The 18,993-nt window shown below is 35.5% G+C and overlaps 1 protein-coding gene across 6 annotated transcripts in view; it reads right to left on the reverse strand.

Annotated features, from left to right (window-relative positions):
* CACNA2D3 (calcium voltage-gated channel auxiliary subunit alpha2delta 3) overlaps positions 1-18,993 on the reverse strand; it is a 405,672-nt gene that overhangs the window by 112,766 nt on the left and 273,913 nt on the right. For 4 of the 6 annotated variants that reach the window (XR_010433489.1, XM_064667664.1, XM_064667661.1 and 1 more), the window contains one exon: positions 4,941-4,958. The exons of the other annotated variants lie outside the window; for them this stretch is intronic. Coding sequence is in view for 3 of the 4 variants with exons in the window: in XM_064667664.1 (XP_064523734.1) it covers positions 4,941-4,958 (18 nt within the window). In the remaining variant the exon portion in view is untranslated. The remainder of the gene's footprint in view (positions 1-4,940; positions 4,959-18,993) is intronic. 6 annotated transcript variants of the gene reach the window in all.

An 18,993-nucleotide genomic window follows, 5' to 3' on the forward strand; every position in this document is an offset into this window, starting at 1 on the left:
ATAAAAGGCAGATTTGATGGGGCAATTCTACTTTTTATTGCTGATTTTAGAAGTATAATCACAGAAAGGAAATAAATTTTGAGATCTAAACCTCATACATTTTCTAGTATCATTCAGAGTTTAGACTTTGTGTTTTAGACAACCACAACTTGTGTCAGGGTTTCTAAAATTTTTCATCAAATTTCACCAGATGAAATAAATATTCATCCAAGAAAATATGAGATCTGAAGCTTAAAAAAATACTTTTAATTTGGATTTATTATGTCTATGATATATATTAGAAAATCTTAGCAGGACTGTTCTGTATTGCTAATTTTATGCAGTTTTCATTTCCCAATTTAAACAATGCTTAGCAAAACAAAGTAAGACAATTTTTTATGCAAATTTTTCTCTCGCTTGACATATTCTTCATTTTTGCACTCATATGGGATTGCAATAACTGTAGTGCATTTCCACAGAACAGGATATCTGTTGCAGCAAACAGTGTCATGTAAAGTCAAATTAATCTCCCACCAATTCTGATTCATGGAAACTATCAAATAACCACAGCAATGCCCAAGTTTTCTCATAGAATAATCTCTAGGCCAATAATATTCTTTTGAATTCTAATCTCCCTGGATCTACAGTGTTCCTAGTTGATTTTTCAGCATCCCACAACAGGAGCTCTGTTCAATCAAATCACCAACAGGCTGAAATGCAGAAAAGACCCCATGGCCATTATACCTGGAGGACTTAAAATCAGATCTAATATTCTGCATCAAAGAATTAAGCAGGGTTAATGGAGGCACCTGAGCAACTGTTTGGGGAAGGCTGTGCAACTATAATGACACAGGAACCTTTGGTCTGTAGGTTTGGAAGAAAGCAGGGTTTGAGGAACATCAGTAAGGAAAGAGGACAAAGCGAAGATCTGCTGGCATAGGCTGCACAGCCTTGCAAAAAGAAACAATTGAAAAGTAGGGGGGAAAACACTGCTACATTCAGAGGGGCTGAAAGTGGGGTGAAACTGTGGGAACACTGCAAACCCTCTGACGAGGCACCAGCGCTGACTGTGGTGGCCACGACGCTGCTGCTGAACCTTCACCCAGGGCAGGTAGCAGTTCCTCGGGGATGTATTTGAACTATGGGGTTCATGCCAAAGCTTTTGGTTTTTTCTTCACTACTTTGTTATAACTCTGCCACCTTCCCAACCCCTCCACTTTCTTCCTTTCCCCACTCCGCATTAACTTGCTTCACAAGGTGTTGTCTTCCTCTGTGACTACTGATTAGAGACAAGAGGCAGGCTGGAAGTACCAGAGAATTGGAACTTGTGTATTATTCATTAATTTAACTGTGTTTTATACAGACTAAAGGAATAAGGAGTAACTATTATTTTGGCACAGATTTAAATTATGGCCTGAGACAATACAGGAACCTGTGTGGGTGTATTAAGTTAAAGAGTCATTTCCAGGTTTAGCACACAGAAATGAAACGCCAAGAAAAACTCTCATATTGCAAAATAGTTACTTAGAGTTCATAAACTGCTGACTCAAAAACGTTATGAAAAGTCAGCTTGCTTGTTGAGGAATGTTAGAGAGAAGTTTGGAAACTAAATTTAAGATTGTAATTAACATGTAAGTGAAAATTTTAACATGGTTTTCTGAATGGATCACTATATACAGTATGAAACTGAGAGACAACAGCATCTCATCAGCAGGAAACAGATCCGAAGGAATGCTAAATCAAACTGTTTATGATTATTTTGTACTTCATTAGATTCAACTTAACTACTATCATTTTATAAAAATGCTAAAATCACTAGTCATGCACTTCAACAAAATAGCAGCTTTGCAAATTTTCTATTTTCTATTCCCAGTGACAGTTAATTCAACTCTTCAAAGTATAAGGTAAACGATGCAGGAAATGATAAATGATGCTCCCAAATAGCTGAGAGATGATAGCATCAAGATAAAAGGAGGGCACAGCACTACTTACAGAAGTTAAGGGATAACACAGAAAGAGAGAAGAAAGCTGTCAGGAACTTTTTGGCAACAAATATCATCAAAACATTTCTATATGGAGGAAATATGATTTCATTCATGAGAGAATAATTTTTAAAAAATCCTAAATGTTCCTAAACACCACCACTTGTTTCTGATTTGTGTGCCTAATTTATTCACTTCTACCTCTTCACTCAAGCAAAGTAGAACAAAACATCACAGCAGGAGTAGAGCAACAGCTTTTGACTCCTGCTGTGTTTGCTCAAGAAAGCAAGTAAAGCTTTCCTACTAGGAAACAAAACACCTCTTTTAACTATTAAGGAAGAATAGCTTTTCCTCTTTGATGAATACAAAAAGCTGTTTTTCCTAAGCATTTCAAAGATAAAGGTCATTTTGGAAACCAAATCTGAAAATTGATACATTTGAGTTATTAGTTTATTTTACTGCTATTTTCACAGCCCTGTGGGATGGCTACCTAAAAACATGCAGAAAAGCAACATAGAGGACAAGTAAAATTCAAATGAATTTGTTTCATTTGTCTGGTAGTGGTTCTTTCTTTCAGATACATTAGCTCTTCCTAGATATATTTTGTTCTGAGAGCTGCATAACAACAGTAAATCAGCATCTCTATTGCCTGAAATTATGGTGAGGGTTTTTTTGTTGGCTTTCATTTTGGTTCTGTATTATTTTTATTTTAAGTGTAGGATATATCACAAAGATCTTTTCAAGACAAATATCATGGTACAACAGACATATCCACCTTAAACTCCTCATTCTGAATTTGCAACGGTTTGACTTGGAGCAGAGAGCATAACAGTCACAGTTTTAATTGTTATTTAACTGCTGGTTGAGAACCTACAGGTCTTCAAAATCAATAGCTAATCACCACAGAACATTGACTAAACACTGAAAAGACTGTAGCCAAAGTCTTTCACACATAAGACATAACACATTTCATCAAGATGATGAACTATTTATAATGGATATAAAATAGTAAAGGTAAACTTGAAATGCCACATTTTTCTTTCAGATCACTCAAAGATTAAAGTGAACATGTTTAGAGAGACATGACTGTTTGAAATGTTTATAGAGAAAACATTTGCAGGATGATACATAGATTCCAACAAAAATACAGTACAAGTTCAGACACCATATGGCAAAACACGTACACCAGTGACTAAGTCATTCATAAAGGCATGCATCAGCTGTACTGCTTCCCTTCACCTTGCAGAGAGCAAGAGATTCTCTAATTTTGTTCATAAGCTGTCAGGTCATGCTTATAAAAGGAATATTTCTTGCCTGAAGTTATCAAAAGCCCTTGGGAATTACGTGTGTCTGTCCTCCCTCCCATCTCATTCCTTCCTTCCCACCCCTCTCCTCTTTCTCTGCACTAAAGCAGTACACAGTCAGTTAGAACAATTCACCAGTTATGAAGGCATGTACACAATATGTGGCTTTAGCTCTGCATTAGTTTGCTCAAGGAATAAGTACTCCAAATTCCAGCATTTTTGACCTTCTATGAAAGCTGTGTGCTTTCTCACTACCCTTGAACTTTAGTAATTTGTACCAAAATATTATTTAATAGCTCAGAATTGTGGACAGCAGAATAGGTAATACAGTACTACATGACACAATCTGGTAAACAGCCTGACTGGTTGTATCATTCTGAACCAGCACATTATAGCCTCACTCTCTCTTCTTTCTGCAAACTAAGAGAAGCATTTAGCACAAACATTTAGACAAGCAGGTGAATATGAAAAAGCCAAAGTTAGCCAGTCTAGCAACTCTTTGAGTCCTTCTACTTTTCCTGGAAGCTGTAAACAAAGTATTTCTTTAAACCATCTATTTCCAGAAGAAAAAAAAAAAAAGGCAATATTTTTTGGTACCATGTTCTGCAACTATCAAAACAAGAACAAACTACAGACACAGCCCAGTGTCACAAAACAGCACATTAGCTGCAGATTTGTAATAGAATTTTCTGAGCTCCATGAACAAGAAAATTTCGAATATACATAGCATCATAAAAATAAAAGCTCCCATATCGTATTTCTTGCTTTTTAAACTAAAAAGTTAGTTAATCATGAGTTAAGTTCTGATTTCCATGGAGGCCCTCACCATTCTTTGAAAGCTATTCATTGAAGATCATTTCACCTACAGCTTTCATTAACTACTGAACTTTTGTCATAATTTATCAATTATGTTTATCTGATTAATTGCTGTGTCTCCTTATTAAAGGTACGTTACCAAGAACAATAAGAATGATTTGGACAAGTAAGTATTGCAATTTCCCAGCATATTCCATTCCTTTTTTCATTTTAATATTTTTTACCAACACCACAAAACATCGTCTACATTTTCTAGTTTCTGGAAGCTTTAATTATATTTGTGAAGTACATAAGGATGATGCAACAGGCATCAAGCAATCCTTCAACTTTGCCACGATCACTGTGCTATCGTGACGTGCAGCGGTGGCTCTGCTATCATACCATATCGATGCAGAAGTGGTTGAAAGGCAAGAGCACGAAAACTATGCAACCTATTAGAGAAGTCAAATGTTGAATGTGTTCAGAGGTGTGCTGATAGATACAGTGGGGATCAGTGAAAGGGTACCAGCTATACCACGGGTTCTGCAGAGACAAAATGATCCAGAGATGTTTCACATGGAGTAATGGGGTGGCTTTATATTTTGTAATCCTTACTATTATTTCAAATTGTTGATAAAATAGCCTCCCTGTTGTTTCAAAGTTGTAGGCTACTAGATGCCTATCATGTTAAAATAGCTCATATATTTGAGGAGCTGCTCTCAGCAGGTTCCTCAGCTGGACTCCCTTCCTGCAGCCCAGTCCAGAGCCCCTCACAGTGAACTGTTTCACTGATCACTGCTGTACCACACTCACACCACCATGGAAACATGAAGGACTGGTGACTGCTTTGAATGACTAAGATTGGATTAAAATATTTTACCTTTTGAGCCTGAGGGAGCTGGAAAACAACAAAACAGAACAAGCAATCATTATATACTAAATTAATTTGAACAGCTACTTTAGCTGTTGTATTAATAAAATCATAAGCATAATATAAAACAAAGTATAGAGGAAAGAAACTAGAGGAACCAGGTTTACACTGCCAATTGATTTAACTTATTGAGGGCTTTTTAATTGAGTTTATGAGTTGACAGCTTCTCTACTAGGTATCACAAAAGCACCATGCAATTTGTTAAATATCACAACACTAAGAGAGGGATTGTTTTCTCATCAGATATGGTATCACACATGAACTGTGAAGTAGTTCCATCTTCCTGCACACAAATATAATTCAATATAAAGATAGCTTTAGTTTTAAATGACATGGACATCAAGAGCAGATTATCATATTAAAGTAGAAGGCTATATTCTCCATAACAGAGGAAAGAAAAACAAAATGGTAAGAGAAAGTTAGTAACTGCTTATGTAAACATGTTATAATACATGCATAATATACAATACATTATGCATAGAACAATACATTTCTGTGCTGTAAAGACAAGTATGATTATATGTCCATATATGCAAATAAAAGATAAGTGTTTATGCATATATGCATATTTATATGACACAGATGTTCTTAGACAAGATTGTTCTTAGACAAGGTTGTTCTTAGACAACCCTGACTCTATGCACAGTATTTACTGTAAGCAACAACTCACGTAGAAAGGCAGGGAGAGCAGGCAGGAGACTCTATTACACATAAAATACCTTGGTTATCAAGAGTTGAAGGATGGGTTCTGTTTTCACTTTAGAAAAAAGAAAACCCATTGCAGAGGAGGAAGTCAGGAAACCAAAGTATTACAGGCCCAATACAGTTTTCCCTTTTTCTGAATTCTTCTCTTCCTACTTCATACTTGTAGAGAAATGCACCATACACAGCAACTTAGCCTTGTGTTAAATCCACCTTCTCAGAAAATTTGTTTTTCTCATACAAATTGTTCTTTACAAGCATCAGTTGAACACAGAAACAGGCAGGTGAATCGATGCCAAATGCAAAAAAGACCTTCAAGATCTCTAGTGAGCTTCTGACTGACCTTTTGTCCTTGTTCTGAATTAAACAGAAAAGAAAACAACTTCCACGGGGTCCTCTGCTAAAAGCAGATATCCACATCAGAACACATCACAAAAGGGAACTGTCACATGATCTCTAATCCACAAACACTGGGAGCAACCAGCCACAATTTCTCTGTTTTCACAATATAAAATGTAACAAAATTTATGGCAGGGACAATTGCTGCAAGTAAAATTCTGTCATCCTAAAACTTCAGCAATCCAATATCAAAATACAAAACCATGATCACATTAAAGTATAACCTCTATGTGTTTCTTTAAAAGCCCGGGGTTTTTAATAATTGATTACACTGAACCATATACGAGGGTTGCTGCAGAAAGTACAGATATCTCTGAACTGTAAATACATGATCTAAATCCGGTATAACAGGTTAGAGCACTTTAAAGCCTTTCTTTGAAGTTTAACTACTTATTAGTTTTTTACTTGGTTAACTACTTCAACTCTGAGAAGTGGAAGTTTCTTCTTTTTTACATTCAGACAAAAGAAGATTGTTGCAACATGATTTATTTTAATTTGCTATTATAGCAATGAAACCGGTTTGCTCTATAACACTTTTTTGTGGGGGTTTTGGTTTTGTGGGTGTTTTTTTGTTAATGCCATCTTCTTCTTAAATACATGGAAAAATTACAAGCATCTTTTCATTGGCATCTGAGATAAAGACAGGTGCAGTGAAGAATGATGTCCAAACTCCCAATTTGGGAATAAATCCTGAAGAACTCCATGGTTTCCCCAAGCCCACTACACATAGCAAATTCACATGTTTTCATAAGGAGCTAATTTGTATGCCATCTTCCACCAAAGAGTATGTCAAGTGCAGTCAAGGCAGCCAATGCAGCACATACAATGTTAGGTACAGAAGTATCATTGCAGAAATTCTTATTTGAAGATAACATTCAAACTAAATTGGAAAGCTGATGGTCCCAGACAGGGGAGAGAGGTTCAAAGAAAGGGGTGTAGGGGTTTTGTGGTGTGTGAACAAAAGAATTAAAAACCTGAACAAACAAAAAAAGCCAAAACACAAATGCATGCACACACACAAGGCTCTATTGGGACCTCAAATTTATGTTAAATTCTTATACAAATATTAATTACTCTTCGATGTAATTTTTACTACTTCTTTTCAGAACTTGAGTTTACTCCTATTTAAGCACATCCCTTCAGATAAATACAATTTGGTCAAGTTTGGCCATGTGAGGGAGTTACAGTCAGATGGAATGCAAGTGAGGATTTCCTATTAATAATTACCACAAACACTAGATGCTACACACTTTTGCATATGAAAATATCCCTATTGCTTTTACTCAGATTATTTTCAAGAGCACATTGATAAGCATTTACAAATTAGAGATCTGTATTATCTATTGCTGAATTTATATAACCTCTTATAAAATCAAGAATACTTCCTTCTTCTGAAATATTAGTAGTCACAACCTTGATTAAGAATAATAAGGACAGCACACAAGATCTACATTCCATCATGCTTTTTCCTGGGCTTGAAACTTTTCACCTAAGCTTCAAATTCAAGGTTCACAGTCTTTTCCTTAAAAAAAAAAAAAAATGTCTTTGTTCAAGTCAGATAAATCTTCATTCTACTGCTGATTTGAAACTTGGCTGTTACAAGATCCTGTATGTCAGCAATTCACTTTAATAATTGCTACAAATTCCTTTGAAATAAACTGTGGAGGTTTGTCTGACATTACCCCTTCTGGGAGGCCATAGGAAACAAATAATTTTCCTAACAATAACAGTAATAGTCCTCTGGTCTGACCCTTTATTGGATAGTCTAAAAACTGCCTGTCTCTGTGTAAAACCCAGTGGGTACCTCTGATTCCTGTGGTTTGCTTTACACACTGCTAAGAGGCAGTTTTGCAATAAACTGTGTGATCTTTCCCTGGCCCTGAAGCACTGCAGGTCTTTCTATTCTACTTATACCCATGATAAATTCTGCCCTTTCAGTGGTTTTATTCAGCTCCAACCATACCAAAGTACCTCCTGTTCCTATTTGTTTTCTAGTAGTGTCTCTTCCTCCTTCTGGTGACTGTCTCTAAGGAATACACATGATGGGGCATAGATGCAGGGAGGAAGCCTGGCCATTTGCTGTCTCACATTTTCTTATTCTCTTTTGGATTTTAAAACATTACTCCTCAGAAACTGCAAGCCCCCTGAGGTTCACAATATGCTTGATGCCAGTAAGACACGTTGAGAATTCCACTTCCAAATTCAGGTCAACTTGGGGTCCTGTCACACAATGTAACACAGAATAAACAACTGCAGGAGGTTTTTCAATACCATCGTTGCACACAGCGTCATGCTGTCCACATTTGCAAATAATCTAGTATTGTTTCCAGCTCTTCATGGAAATGTGTTTGGTATTATCAGAAAAAGAACAATCACAGTCACTTCCAACATGGTAAAACAACCTTAGACAGGCAAAGGGATACAACAGCAAGGATTTTGCACTATTGTTTGGATCAGATGCTGTGAGGCCAATTTGAGTGCAGCACACAAGATCACAGAGAGATCTGAAATACTGTCTTTAGAAGCAGGAGGAGTATGTTATAGGACCAGGAGTTCTGATAAATGCCTCGTAAAAGTCTGTCTCCTTTCACCCTTAACAAAATAAGTTCATCAAGACTGATTTTGTGTTTTAGTGATAATTCCAAAAGAAAAAGCCATACACTTTTAAAATCTTTTATAGTTGTTTCAACAATTTGTTCAAAACACTATGTATGTCCTAGATTTCCAACCATGTCTAAAAGTCTTAAAGGAAAAGATATTAGATTTATAGAGTTACTCTTCTGTTGGATCAGAATTCGACCTTATGTTTTTTTGAAGAACAGCAAAAACCAAATCTTTTGCAAGACTAAACTACACTCAACAGTTTCTTATTATATCAGAAAATTGTCTTCTATTACTAAAGAAATAAAAATAGCATATATCATCTTGAAATTAACTTCCCATTTTCTATTTTTCCAATAATTGCACGAAGTTATCATTATTAAAAAAATATATTATTGCAATGAACTTATGTTAAAGCATTGAAAAATAAAAAAGTAACTCTTATTTTACATTCACTGACCTAGTTTTAACAGATCTATTCTCCTGCCAAGCTTTTAAATGTCACCAGTCACAGAAAAATGCTGACAGCCCTATGGACTTGATTGTTTCATAAACAGATACGATAAAAATCAATAGGAATTAACTACAAACATGTCAGTAAATAATCAACAAGTCTGAATATGGTTTTGATAGTACAGCCATTTCTGTAAATACTTTCGGAGCTGCACTAAATTTAACCTCAAGTCATCGCTACATTTACGATGTTTGCAATGTTCAGACTCATCCTGTTCATGTCACATACTGACTCTGAATTTGGCACTGGATGTATGGGTTAGAACTTTTACTTTTTAAAAATACGATTTCAGGATATGCAGTGCTGTGGCAAATGCAGAAATGCAAAGCACTTCATACATTACCAGGCAGGTTTCCCCAGCTCTTCCCATAAAAGGCAAAAAAACTTGGGAGAGAATAGAAAGAATATTCACACTCTTGGTTTTTAACAGTAAATGTAAACTTTCTGCTTTAAAATTTGCTTGCTTAGTTGCTATAAGATACAGCATTTAAATATTATGCTTTTGGTGATTTTTCCTTTACAATCTATTCACTTATTCCCCCCTTTCTAGAACCATCTACTACAGGCATCACAGATGGTTACATGCACACACAGACGAAGAAATAAAATTCAGCCTCCTACTGGGACATTCCTGATGTTAAGGTTTCAGTATAAATATTAAAAGTATGACATTAACCTGCACCTCACTGGGCTGACATCTCTAAGGAAAATGCCCTTGAATTTTCAAGGGATTTAACAGCAAATCCTTCTTTGTTCACATAATTGTTTTACTGAGCTATCACATATTTTTCAGAAACTACAGCATTTTAGTCAAGGATAGACTGTGCACTGCATGCAAAGTACGCCCATCAGAGGAAATCTAAATGTTGCTATGGAGAAGAGAGTCATAAAATATAAATGAAAACTACAATTCTAGTTCTGTCTTTAAAAAGGATTCCTAAAAATGACAGAGAAGAAAGAAGTTAGTTCTTGTGAAATATGAAAACACAAGAGGTGCAAAGGTATCAGGTTGAAATTAAGAAATAGTAGAGCACACTAAAGAATTACATATACTTAACATCTTTTTAACAAAATGGCTCCACCTTTTGAACATTTTACACATTTTCTAAAATAAATTTACTGCTTATTAATATAAATGACTGAAGAATTTCTAATGCACTGTCTAACAATCTTGTTTTTAAAATGAGAAACATCAACACAAAAAAACCTAAATGTGCTCAACTTTTCAAACAGTCAACTAAGTCATATCTGTCTGCATCTGCTCTCTGACTTTGTGTGGAAACTTTCAACATACTTGTGGACATTACATTTTGTGAGATGTAAAACAGCATCAAATTATATGGTGAGGCTTTTTATCCTTAATACTTTTGTACCACCTCTAGAGGACAGATAGTGGCATTTTAATTATTACTAATGCTAATTATTTCTAAATGAGATGTTTAGAAAGGCTGTTAGAAGGACAATAGATAATAGCATGAGAATCCTTCCCAGAGAAATAGTTCTACTAAATGAAAAATAACTGCTTTGGAGTAAAAAAAGAGCTGGAAAGAAAATAAAAAATCACACTTGTATTTCAGTGAAAAAAACCTAAGCAAGACCTTTATACTGTAAAGATTTTTTCTGAGTTACCAGGAGAGGAAAGGAAGGAAGAGAAGGAAGGAAAAAAGAATCAACCTCAGAAGATAGGTGCATATACACATATTCATTTATTCATCTCTTCTCACATAAATGCCCTTTCACATTTGGAAAAAGAGTAAGTTCTTTGACTGTCCTTCTAGGAAAAGAAAAATCATTTCTTAATCATAAATCCTCTTAGGATCTAAACACACATCCTCTTTCTCCCACAATACAATCCATACTGGCCTCAAAGCCAAACTAAACAAGATCCTCATGCAGTACCTATTAGATCAATGAGAATCCTGCAATGAGTTTAGTGGGGTTTTGATCTTGCATTATATTAAATCTTTCTCTACATATCAATGTAAGACCAACATCTAAAGACAACCCCTTTCTGAGGATGGATGAAAGTGCATTTGATCTAATGAACGTGTAAAGCAAGCCAGAATGTCTTCTAAAAATTAGATTTACTAACTGTGTTTGTGATTTCTAGCATTGCTGTGATTGTATTGAATGGAACTGTACTTTTAAAACAGTTTTAATCATCCAACATGGTCTAAAATGGGAACTGCTGTAAGAGCATGTATAGTTGAATTATCCCAAACTACCCTTTTCTCCATCTTTTTTTCACAGAGTGCCATTTTTTCTGTGCATCCAGAGTGCTGCTCTACCAGAAGCACCAGGGGGTGTATCAAGGCTCCTCTTCCATTCCCTTATTCTCTGTCCCTCTCCCTTACTGTCACAAACTATCTGTGCATTTCAGGGGTACAACTTAGAAACCCCAGAGTCATTTCTCCCTTGCTGTAGCTCTCAGCCTCGTGAGAGTGAAGGAATCAACCACGACAAAGGTTTTTAGGACCTGAAAATTTGTGTTAGGCACAATTCAACCAGAAATTTAGTGTAACCTTGTGGATCTTGCTTTTAATATGGAAGAAGAATCTTTTGCTGCCATTTACTCTGTGACATGTAAACAGCACCATTTAAGATCAGAGCAGTTTGGACTGTGACAACAGAACATGAAATGAAGAAACAGACAGTAAGTTACTCGATGTCCAGCAGTTCCCTGGAGAAGCAAATATTTTCTCATTTGCAGGGGACACTATTTACAGATATGAAGGAAAATATTACCCATTATAAAGTTTATATATAATTTTGTGTCAAGGATACAGGGTTAATAACAAAAATATTCGTAAAAAAACCTGCCCTGATATCAGTGGGCTCGCAGAACTTATTTACAATATTTAATTCCATATGAATTTGCTTTCCATTATTTTCATTTAAGCTTCTTTTTATGTCAGCTATTGATCTTTTTACTTTATGATGAAATCAATGAACTTCTATTTGAAAAGAGAAAGCTTTGGCTAATACCAGGACAAAGCAAGGCACCTGCAAAACTACTGTGAAATGTTTAAAACTTAAACAAAGGGGGAAGATAGGAAATAATTAATTGACTTCAGATGACTGAAGTTCAGTATACAAGAACAAGACTAGAAGAATTAGGCATAGGGAAAAACTTATCAGTGAGAAACTCATCAATAAGACTGTACATACAATAAAGGTAATCTATCTGCTTTTGATAACTAGAGGACTAAATTGATCATGTAAGAACACGAATCTGTGATGCAAAAGATTCTAGAAATATCAAAGCAAAGAAAAATGGGGCTGAGTTTAGGGGAGAGTAGGTTGCAATTAATGGGACTTACTCTTTTGCTTAATTACTTAGAAACAAGTAATTCCAAAAATATTTTGAATTCATGTAGCTGTTTCTAGAAGTTTGATGCAAAAAATGGAACCAGTACAGGACTCTTAAGTGCTGGAACCAATTATCTTTTAGAATAAAAATACTGAACATTTTTATAGAGGGAGTGATCTGCTTACTTGCCTAACAAATACATCACTATATTTTATATTTTTTTCCCATTTAGCACTTCTGAATGAGCAAAACTCTTGGAGAGATTTCGTATTTAGCTAGTACAAAACACCTTGAAGGTAATGTAGTAACCAATGGTCCAGAACTGCTCTGTATGGAGTAGTTTGCTGGAGGGCATAATGAGATAGATACCATACGCTCATGAGATTATTTGAGCTGATAAACAACAGCAAATGCATTTTAAAGGAAGAAAGAATGAACAAAATCTTAGGACAATTTCATTTGCTGAGAGGAAGAAATCCATGGATATGATAATAGAGCAAGGGCACTAGAAAGCAGCAGGAAAGGCAGCTTATGCACAACAAGTAAACTAAAAGCTTCAAAGCTTTCAAAAAGCTTCATTCTGTTTCTCAGATAATCACCTTTTCTCTTGTTTATCCATTTGCCTTTGAAAGGGCAAAACACTGCTGGGTCTGTCTTGGCACATTGCAAAAGTTCAGATGAAGCAGAAAGAAAAAGAAGGAACAAATTGTGTGCAAAAACACTGCATAAAAATACTGCATGAAGCACAGGAGTTGAGCTCAGACAGACATGTTAAAGTGCTGCTTTACTTTGTGAGGGAAGGAGGCATAACCCTTGAAACCAGGAACAAATCTCCATAAAAATTGTGTTCAGGCTCTGTATAAAAATTTGAGAATCAAATGCCCAATGTGTATTTTGGAAATAAATTAACAATATGCTAAAATACTATACTCTAGTAGCAAGGTGACCACCATGTGGTTTCCAAATTAGGAACATGTGGTTTCAGGTTCTCATGCATAAACAAAGCAACTGATTTGATTAGCTAATAGAGATGGACCAGATCAGAAGGCAGGTTTAAGTCTCTAGCTTTTGGAAGCATTATTTTTAAACTACATGATAAAACAAAGTATAGCACCAATAATTTAATAAGTCTTTCTTATTATTGCAGGGTTTTACTCCAGCAGCGCAGATAAATTATATTTCATCTTCACTGCCCTCTTTCTTCCACAAAGTCAAAGAACGACAAATATGAGATCAAAGGATGGGATTAAGTACATTATACTAAATTCACCCTTTCCTACATTAGCATTTACCCTAAAATATCTGTTATGCGAAAACTGAAGACAAAAACAGGTCAGAAAAAAATAATATATCTGACAAAATAGCTACAATTCATTATAATTAACTCAATTTCACTCCAAATGAAGGCAGTAAGATCAAAGATGGACAAAGAGTTATTAGTTGTGAATGCCTTTAGGTAGTTATTTTCACTCAGTATAGACATGTCCTCCTAAATATTGGATCCACCATAACACAAAGGGATCTAGAAACAAATTCTTTCTCTACTTAGTGACTTGTCACCTTTTGATCTTATTTCTGTGTCACAGCAAAACCAGAAAATTCCCTATGAAACACGATGGAAATGGAAAGCATTTTCTCTCCCCTTAGTCAAAGGCACTGTGTGTCATTGGCAGATCACAGCTGAAAATGGTCCCAAGCTGCTCTATCTCCAGTGTGCAGGTGTCTGCAAATGAGACCAAAAGCCTTTTGCCATGAATATGCCTGTTAATCAAAATCAAGAGTAGACAAATTCTTTGCAATTTGAATATAGTAGCCAGTGGGAGATCATCCAGCAGGTAAAATCTACTGACACTTGTAGTTCTATTGATTCTTTTTCAAATGCACCCCATCAGTTTTCATATAAGAAGGTACTTTCAATCATTTGTCAGCAGTTCTTGCTAGCCAGGGAGGTCCCAGCTGACTTCAAGTTAGAAATTGTGAGACCTGTCTACAACAAGGGTCAGAAGGAGGATGGAGGACCTACAGACACCTTGGTGCTATATACTGTCCTAAATACCAATAATTGCTTATTGCATTGTCCTATCCTGTCTTACTATGTCCTTACACTCTCTGCCCTTCCTAAGCAACTGGTGATTTGATCTATTTGAATGTAAATGATATGAGGAAGGTATTGTTATTTAATCCTGTCATCAAACATCATCCAGTAGGAGGACTTCAGTGGTTTATTAAAACTCACAGGTCCTGATAATAACCTCAGCAATGGTCAGTAGCAAAACTGGAGCTGAAGAAAGAGAAAATCCACATTGAAATGGTCAGTACAACTTAAACACAAGAGTGGTCTCATAAAAACAGTAAAAGACAATGTGGATAGTCAGAGCATTCTGCAGGAAAGGAATTGGAAATGGAAGATAATCACATTGTACAAGAGCAAGTGATATGGTTATTGGAAAACTGGGGTATTTAAAAAAAAAAGTGATCAAATATGACAAAATTTCTTAAAACAGTAATTTAGTTTAAACATCAGAACATGTAAATGAAGATGTGGAAGAACGTTAGACAGATGTCAAAGCACTTAAATATGGTAAAACTTCCTTGTTTTCATTTGAAACATCATTTAACACGGAAAAGTAAATGGTAAAATACTGTTTTCGCTATTGAGTTCTGAGAATATTTCAAAAAGGTGAGATTTTACTTTATTCATAGCAATGTTTCCACAGGAACTAATCTGACTCAAAATTAGATACTTAATCTCTTTTTGATCCAGCGATAAAAGATGAACAGAGACCAAGGTCAAACTGTAGTTACCCTATCATATAAAATAATAAAATACTAGAAAGGAGAAGCAATATTAAAAGCCAAGATGTAACAGTCCCCTGATTTCCCTTCTATGTTTTAACCTTATGCTTGTCTTATTTGCACCACACTGGGAACAGAGCTGCTTAAGGCCCAGCTTTGCTGTGGCATTACAGCTGCTTGCTGATGTCGCAGGAAGAAGATAAAAATAAGTTCTATATAAAAGCCTCCAAGCGCAAAGAACTGTAAAACACTTTTAAAGACATCAACTGCATACCTCAAAGTTTGAGGAAGAACAATTTGCATTCTGCATTTCTCATGTAAGAGTACACTAGGAAAAATAATCATCATACTAATCCGATTCAATGGAAATAAAGTACTGTAATATTTATAGTCTGTGCCAGAGTTATAATGACTGTGGGGCGAGAAGTGAAGTGTCTCAGCATGTTCCACATGTTTTTAACACTGTTTCTAAAGGCTCTGGAGGCTATTAAATTTAATGAACCCATCTGCTATGAAATAGAGGTCCAAACATAATCAGTTTTCTCAGTGCCATATAATACAGATGGCATTCCATGTTCCACATCCCCAGCAGGAAATTTTACGTTCCTCTTTAAGTGCAGGACTTTTGTTTTTGTTTTTGATGTTTTAAACATCTTTTTGATGTATCACATATAGCATTTTATAGTGTAAATACCATACAGAGCAATACACAAGAAAAGTGTTAATTCATTAAACTAAGTATTGCTGTTTCCTTACAACAGTTTTTCTAGTGACTTTGACAACTAGCAATTAGCTCCCTTTAGTAATATTCTTTGCTTAATGCAATCATTGAAAATTGTTCTAATACCAAAAGTTCCAGCATTAGTAGAGGAGTAACACAAACATGTAATTTATCAAATGAAGGAGTTTACTTAAAAACCTGAAAGATAGACATTTATATGTACATATACATGCATAGGTGATATCCTTATCTGTATGTACTGTATGCATGGAACAATGCACTAATCATTCTTATTTAAAGTATCCATATTCCCACTAGGTGATTATGGACTTTATTTTCCTGTGCATGCCCTAATTTTCATTTCAGAGATCTCAATTTGTGTGTTTTACTGGGACACATTGCACCAAGATTCTTGTACTTGTGTGTGAACATGGGGTCTGAGCACAAAAATAAATAGGACAACATCCCTTGCACTGATTAGCACCCTGCTGCCAGTGTTAGTAAATCAGATGTGCATTTTCTAACATAAAAGAACAACATCCATTGTTATTTTGATAACATCTGAAAGGCAATGAGAGTGCATTAATTCTATTCAGTTGAGAGGTTAATTCATTTACTGTTTTGAGCACTCATTATGTTTTGACAGTTCACACAAATCTTACTGAATTTGAAACAGTTCGTGTGTTTAATGATAATTCATTTATTCTAGATCCAGCAGTAAAACAAACAGATTAGAACTGTTTAGGAGAAAACAAGGGTAGTTAATTATGGCAACTAGAAATTTTGGGCTAGAGAACTCCAAAGTCATAGCTCAAATGTTTTTTTTTATTAGACTGTCAACAAGGATTACCACAGACAGCACGCTAATCACTGGCATAAAGGGATGTTGCACCTTCCTACAAATATGTGCATAATGTGTTTTTACTGGGTGCACAGGTAGCTGCACTGCCCAGCACTGTTAATGTCTCAAGCACTGTCCAGACCTTAAGGTCCCAGTGCAGATACAGCAGATTGTAACTGCTGCAACTTCAAACTGCAGCCATGTTCCTGTACAAGCTTCAAAAAGGATGAAATGGGCAAAAGTGTTGTACTCTTTCAGGAAAATTAATCCAAACTGAAGTGCTGATAAAAAGGCATTGCCTGGGCTACTTTCTACTTTACTCTCATATCAGAGCCTTCAAAAGACTACTGCAGATCTGTAGGAGACAAAGTAGAGCTTGAAGAACCTTATTTCACAAACAAACCTACCTGATGGAAGGCCTGATATCCATGCATGGGATTTTTCTTCCCCAACCCAATTCACTCGAATGTCAAAGCAAGAAAAGGAAATTCTCATGGGAACCTCAGAGGCAGCTGGAGGTGATGACAGTCTCTGATAAAGAGTTGTAAATTCTTAGAGATTAAGGGATGCTGGCCACAAAGGGAGGGTTAGAGCATGTAACCAAACCCAAAGTGGGATTGGGAAAAAAGCAACATAGATTTCTAGTTCTTAAAGTATTACAAAAAAACAAATTTAAAAATTATCGTCTGTGTGTAAATTTTCTTATCCCAGCTGCTCATTAATGACATTTCCTGACATTCAGTTCTGCAGTGATTACCAATATTTACTTATTGTAGATGTATGTGAACATTCTGAACACTGAAGCATTTTAATGCATACCAATACTACAATCTAGAAATTATTTTTTGAAATAGAGGCCAAGGGAACCTTTTACTGTGACAGAAATGCTAATTACACTCACTTATTAAAACAGCACAATTAATTTGTGCCACCAAAAGTATTTGAAGATATCTGGAAATGGGGTACTATTTTATTTTTGTTACTTCATAAAGGCTCTTCTGTGCACTGAACACAAATAAAACTGTGTGAATGGAAGTACTAATCAGCATTTTTATACCTCAGCAGAAGGTCCTGGATAGAAAAAATGCCAGAAAAATAACTCTCAGTCTGTAGGACTTTCTGTTATAACTCTGTACATTATACATAGGACCATGTACACAGCTTCCCTTGCCTCTCTGGAATGGGCTCAGAATTCATCCTTTGTTCAAAGGAATTGTATCCCAGAATTTGAATTTCCATACAGAAAACATCTGGATTCTCACATGACAGCTATTTGAGAGGCATGAGCTTCCTATACTTCCTACTGTATTTCTGCAAAGAACCTGAACCCAACTATGCCTACATAGTACTTCATTTTTTTTTTTTAAGAATGAAGATGAACATTGAAGGTTTTTTTGATCGTATATGCAATAATGTAATTGTAACATCCATCATAGTAAAGAAGTAGTAAAGGCTGTGGTTCAGTGGAGCTATCTCAATTTACTGCCCCCATAAAAGAAAATAAGATTCTTGGGCAGGTTGCCTTACTAGCACAGCATCAGTGTCTTGGTCAGGAAATATTTCCAAAAAACACCTCCTTCAAAAAAAGAAAGAAATGAGGTGTGTATATGTGTATATATATATATAAAAAATATATATGTATATAACATCAGTTGAAGAACTGAACTAAAATTGAACTAAAATCCATAATTGAATGTATATGTCTGTGAGAGGGTGGGGATAAAGCAAATGAAGAATCAAGATATAGTACTTCAACACTGAGCAAAAGCACTCACCATTCGTATTATGACGAATCATGACCTGTAATAACTCAGAACACTGTTTTCTTAAATGAACTCTTACATTCTGGAGCACCAGACAGTCATCTCAAAATATTCAATCAAATAGTAATTTGCTCTTTTTATGCAAAGAAATCCTCCAGTTGGAAACTGAACAGAGCCAACGTGGTAATTTGTGCCTGAATCTGCTCACAGCTTGAAACTAATAGCCTGAAGGAGATGAACTCAATGGTACATTAGATCCAGAGAATATATTCAGGTACACTTATGAGAAACAAAATTCACCAGGAAGAGTCAACAAAGATCCAAGTAGGTCAAATTGTACACCCCAATAAACAAA

The sequence above is a fragment of the Pseudopipra pipra genome, chromosome 11 (genome assembly GCF_036250125.1).
Source record: "Pseudopipra pipra isolate bDixPip1 chromosome 11, bDixPip1.hap1, whole genome shotgun sequence".
NCBI lineage: Eukaryota > Metazoa > Chordata > Aves > Passeriformes > Pipridae > Pseudopipra > Pseudopipra pipra.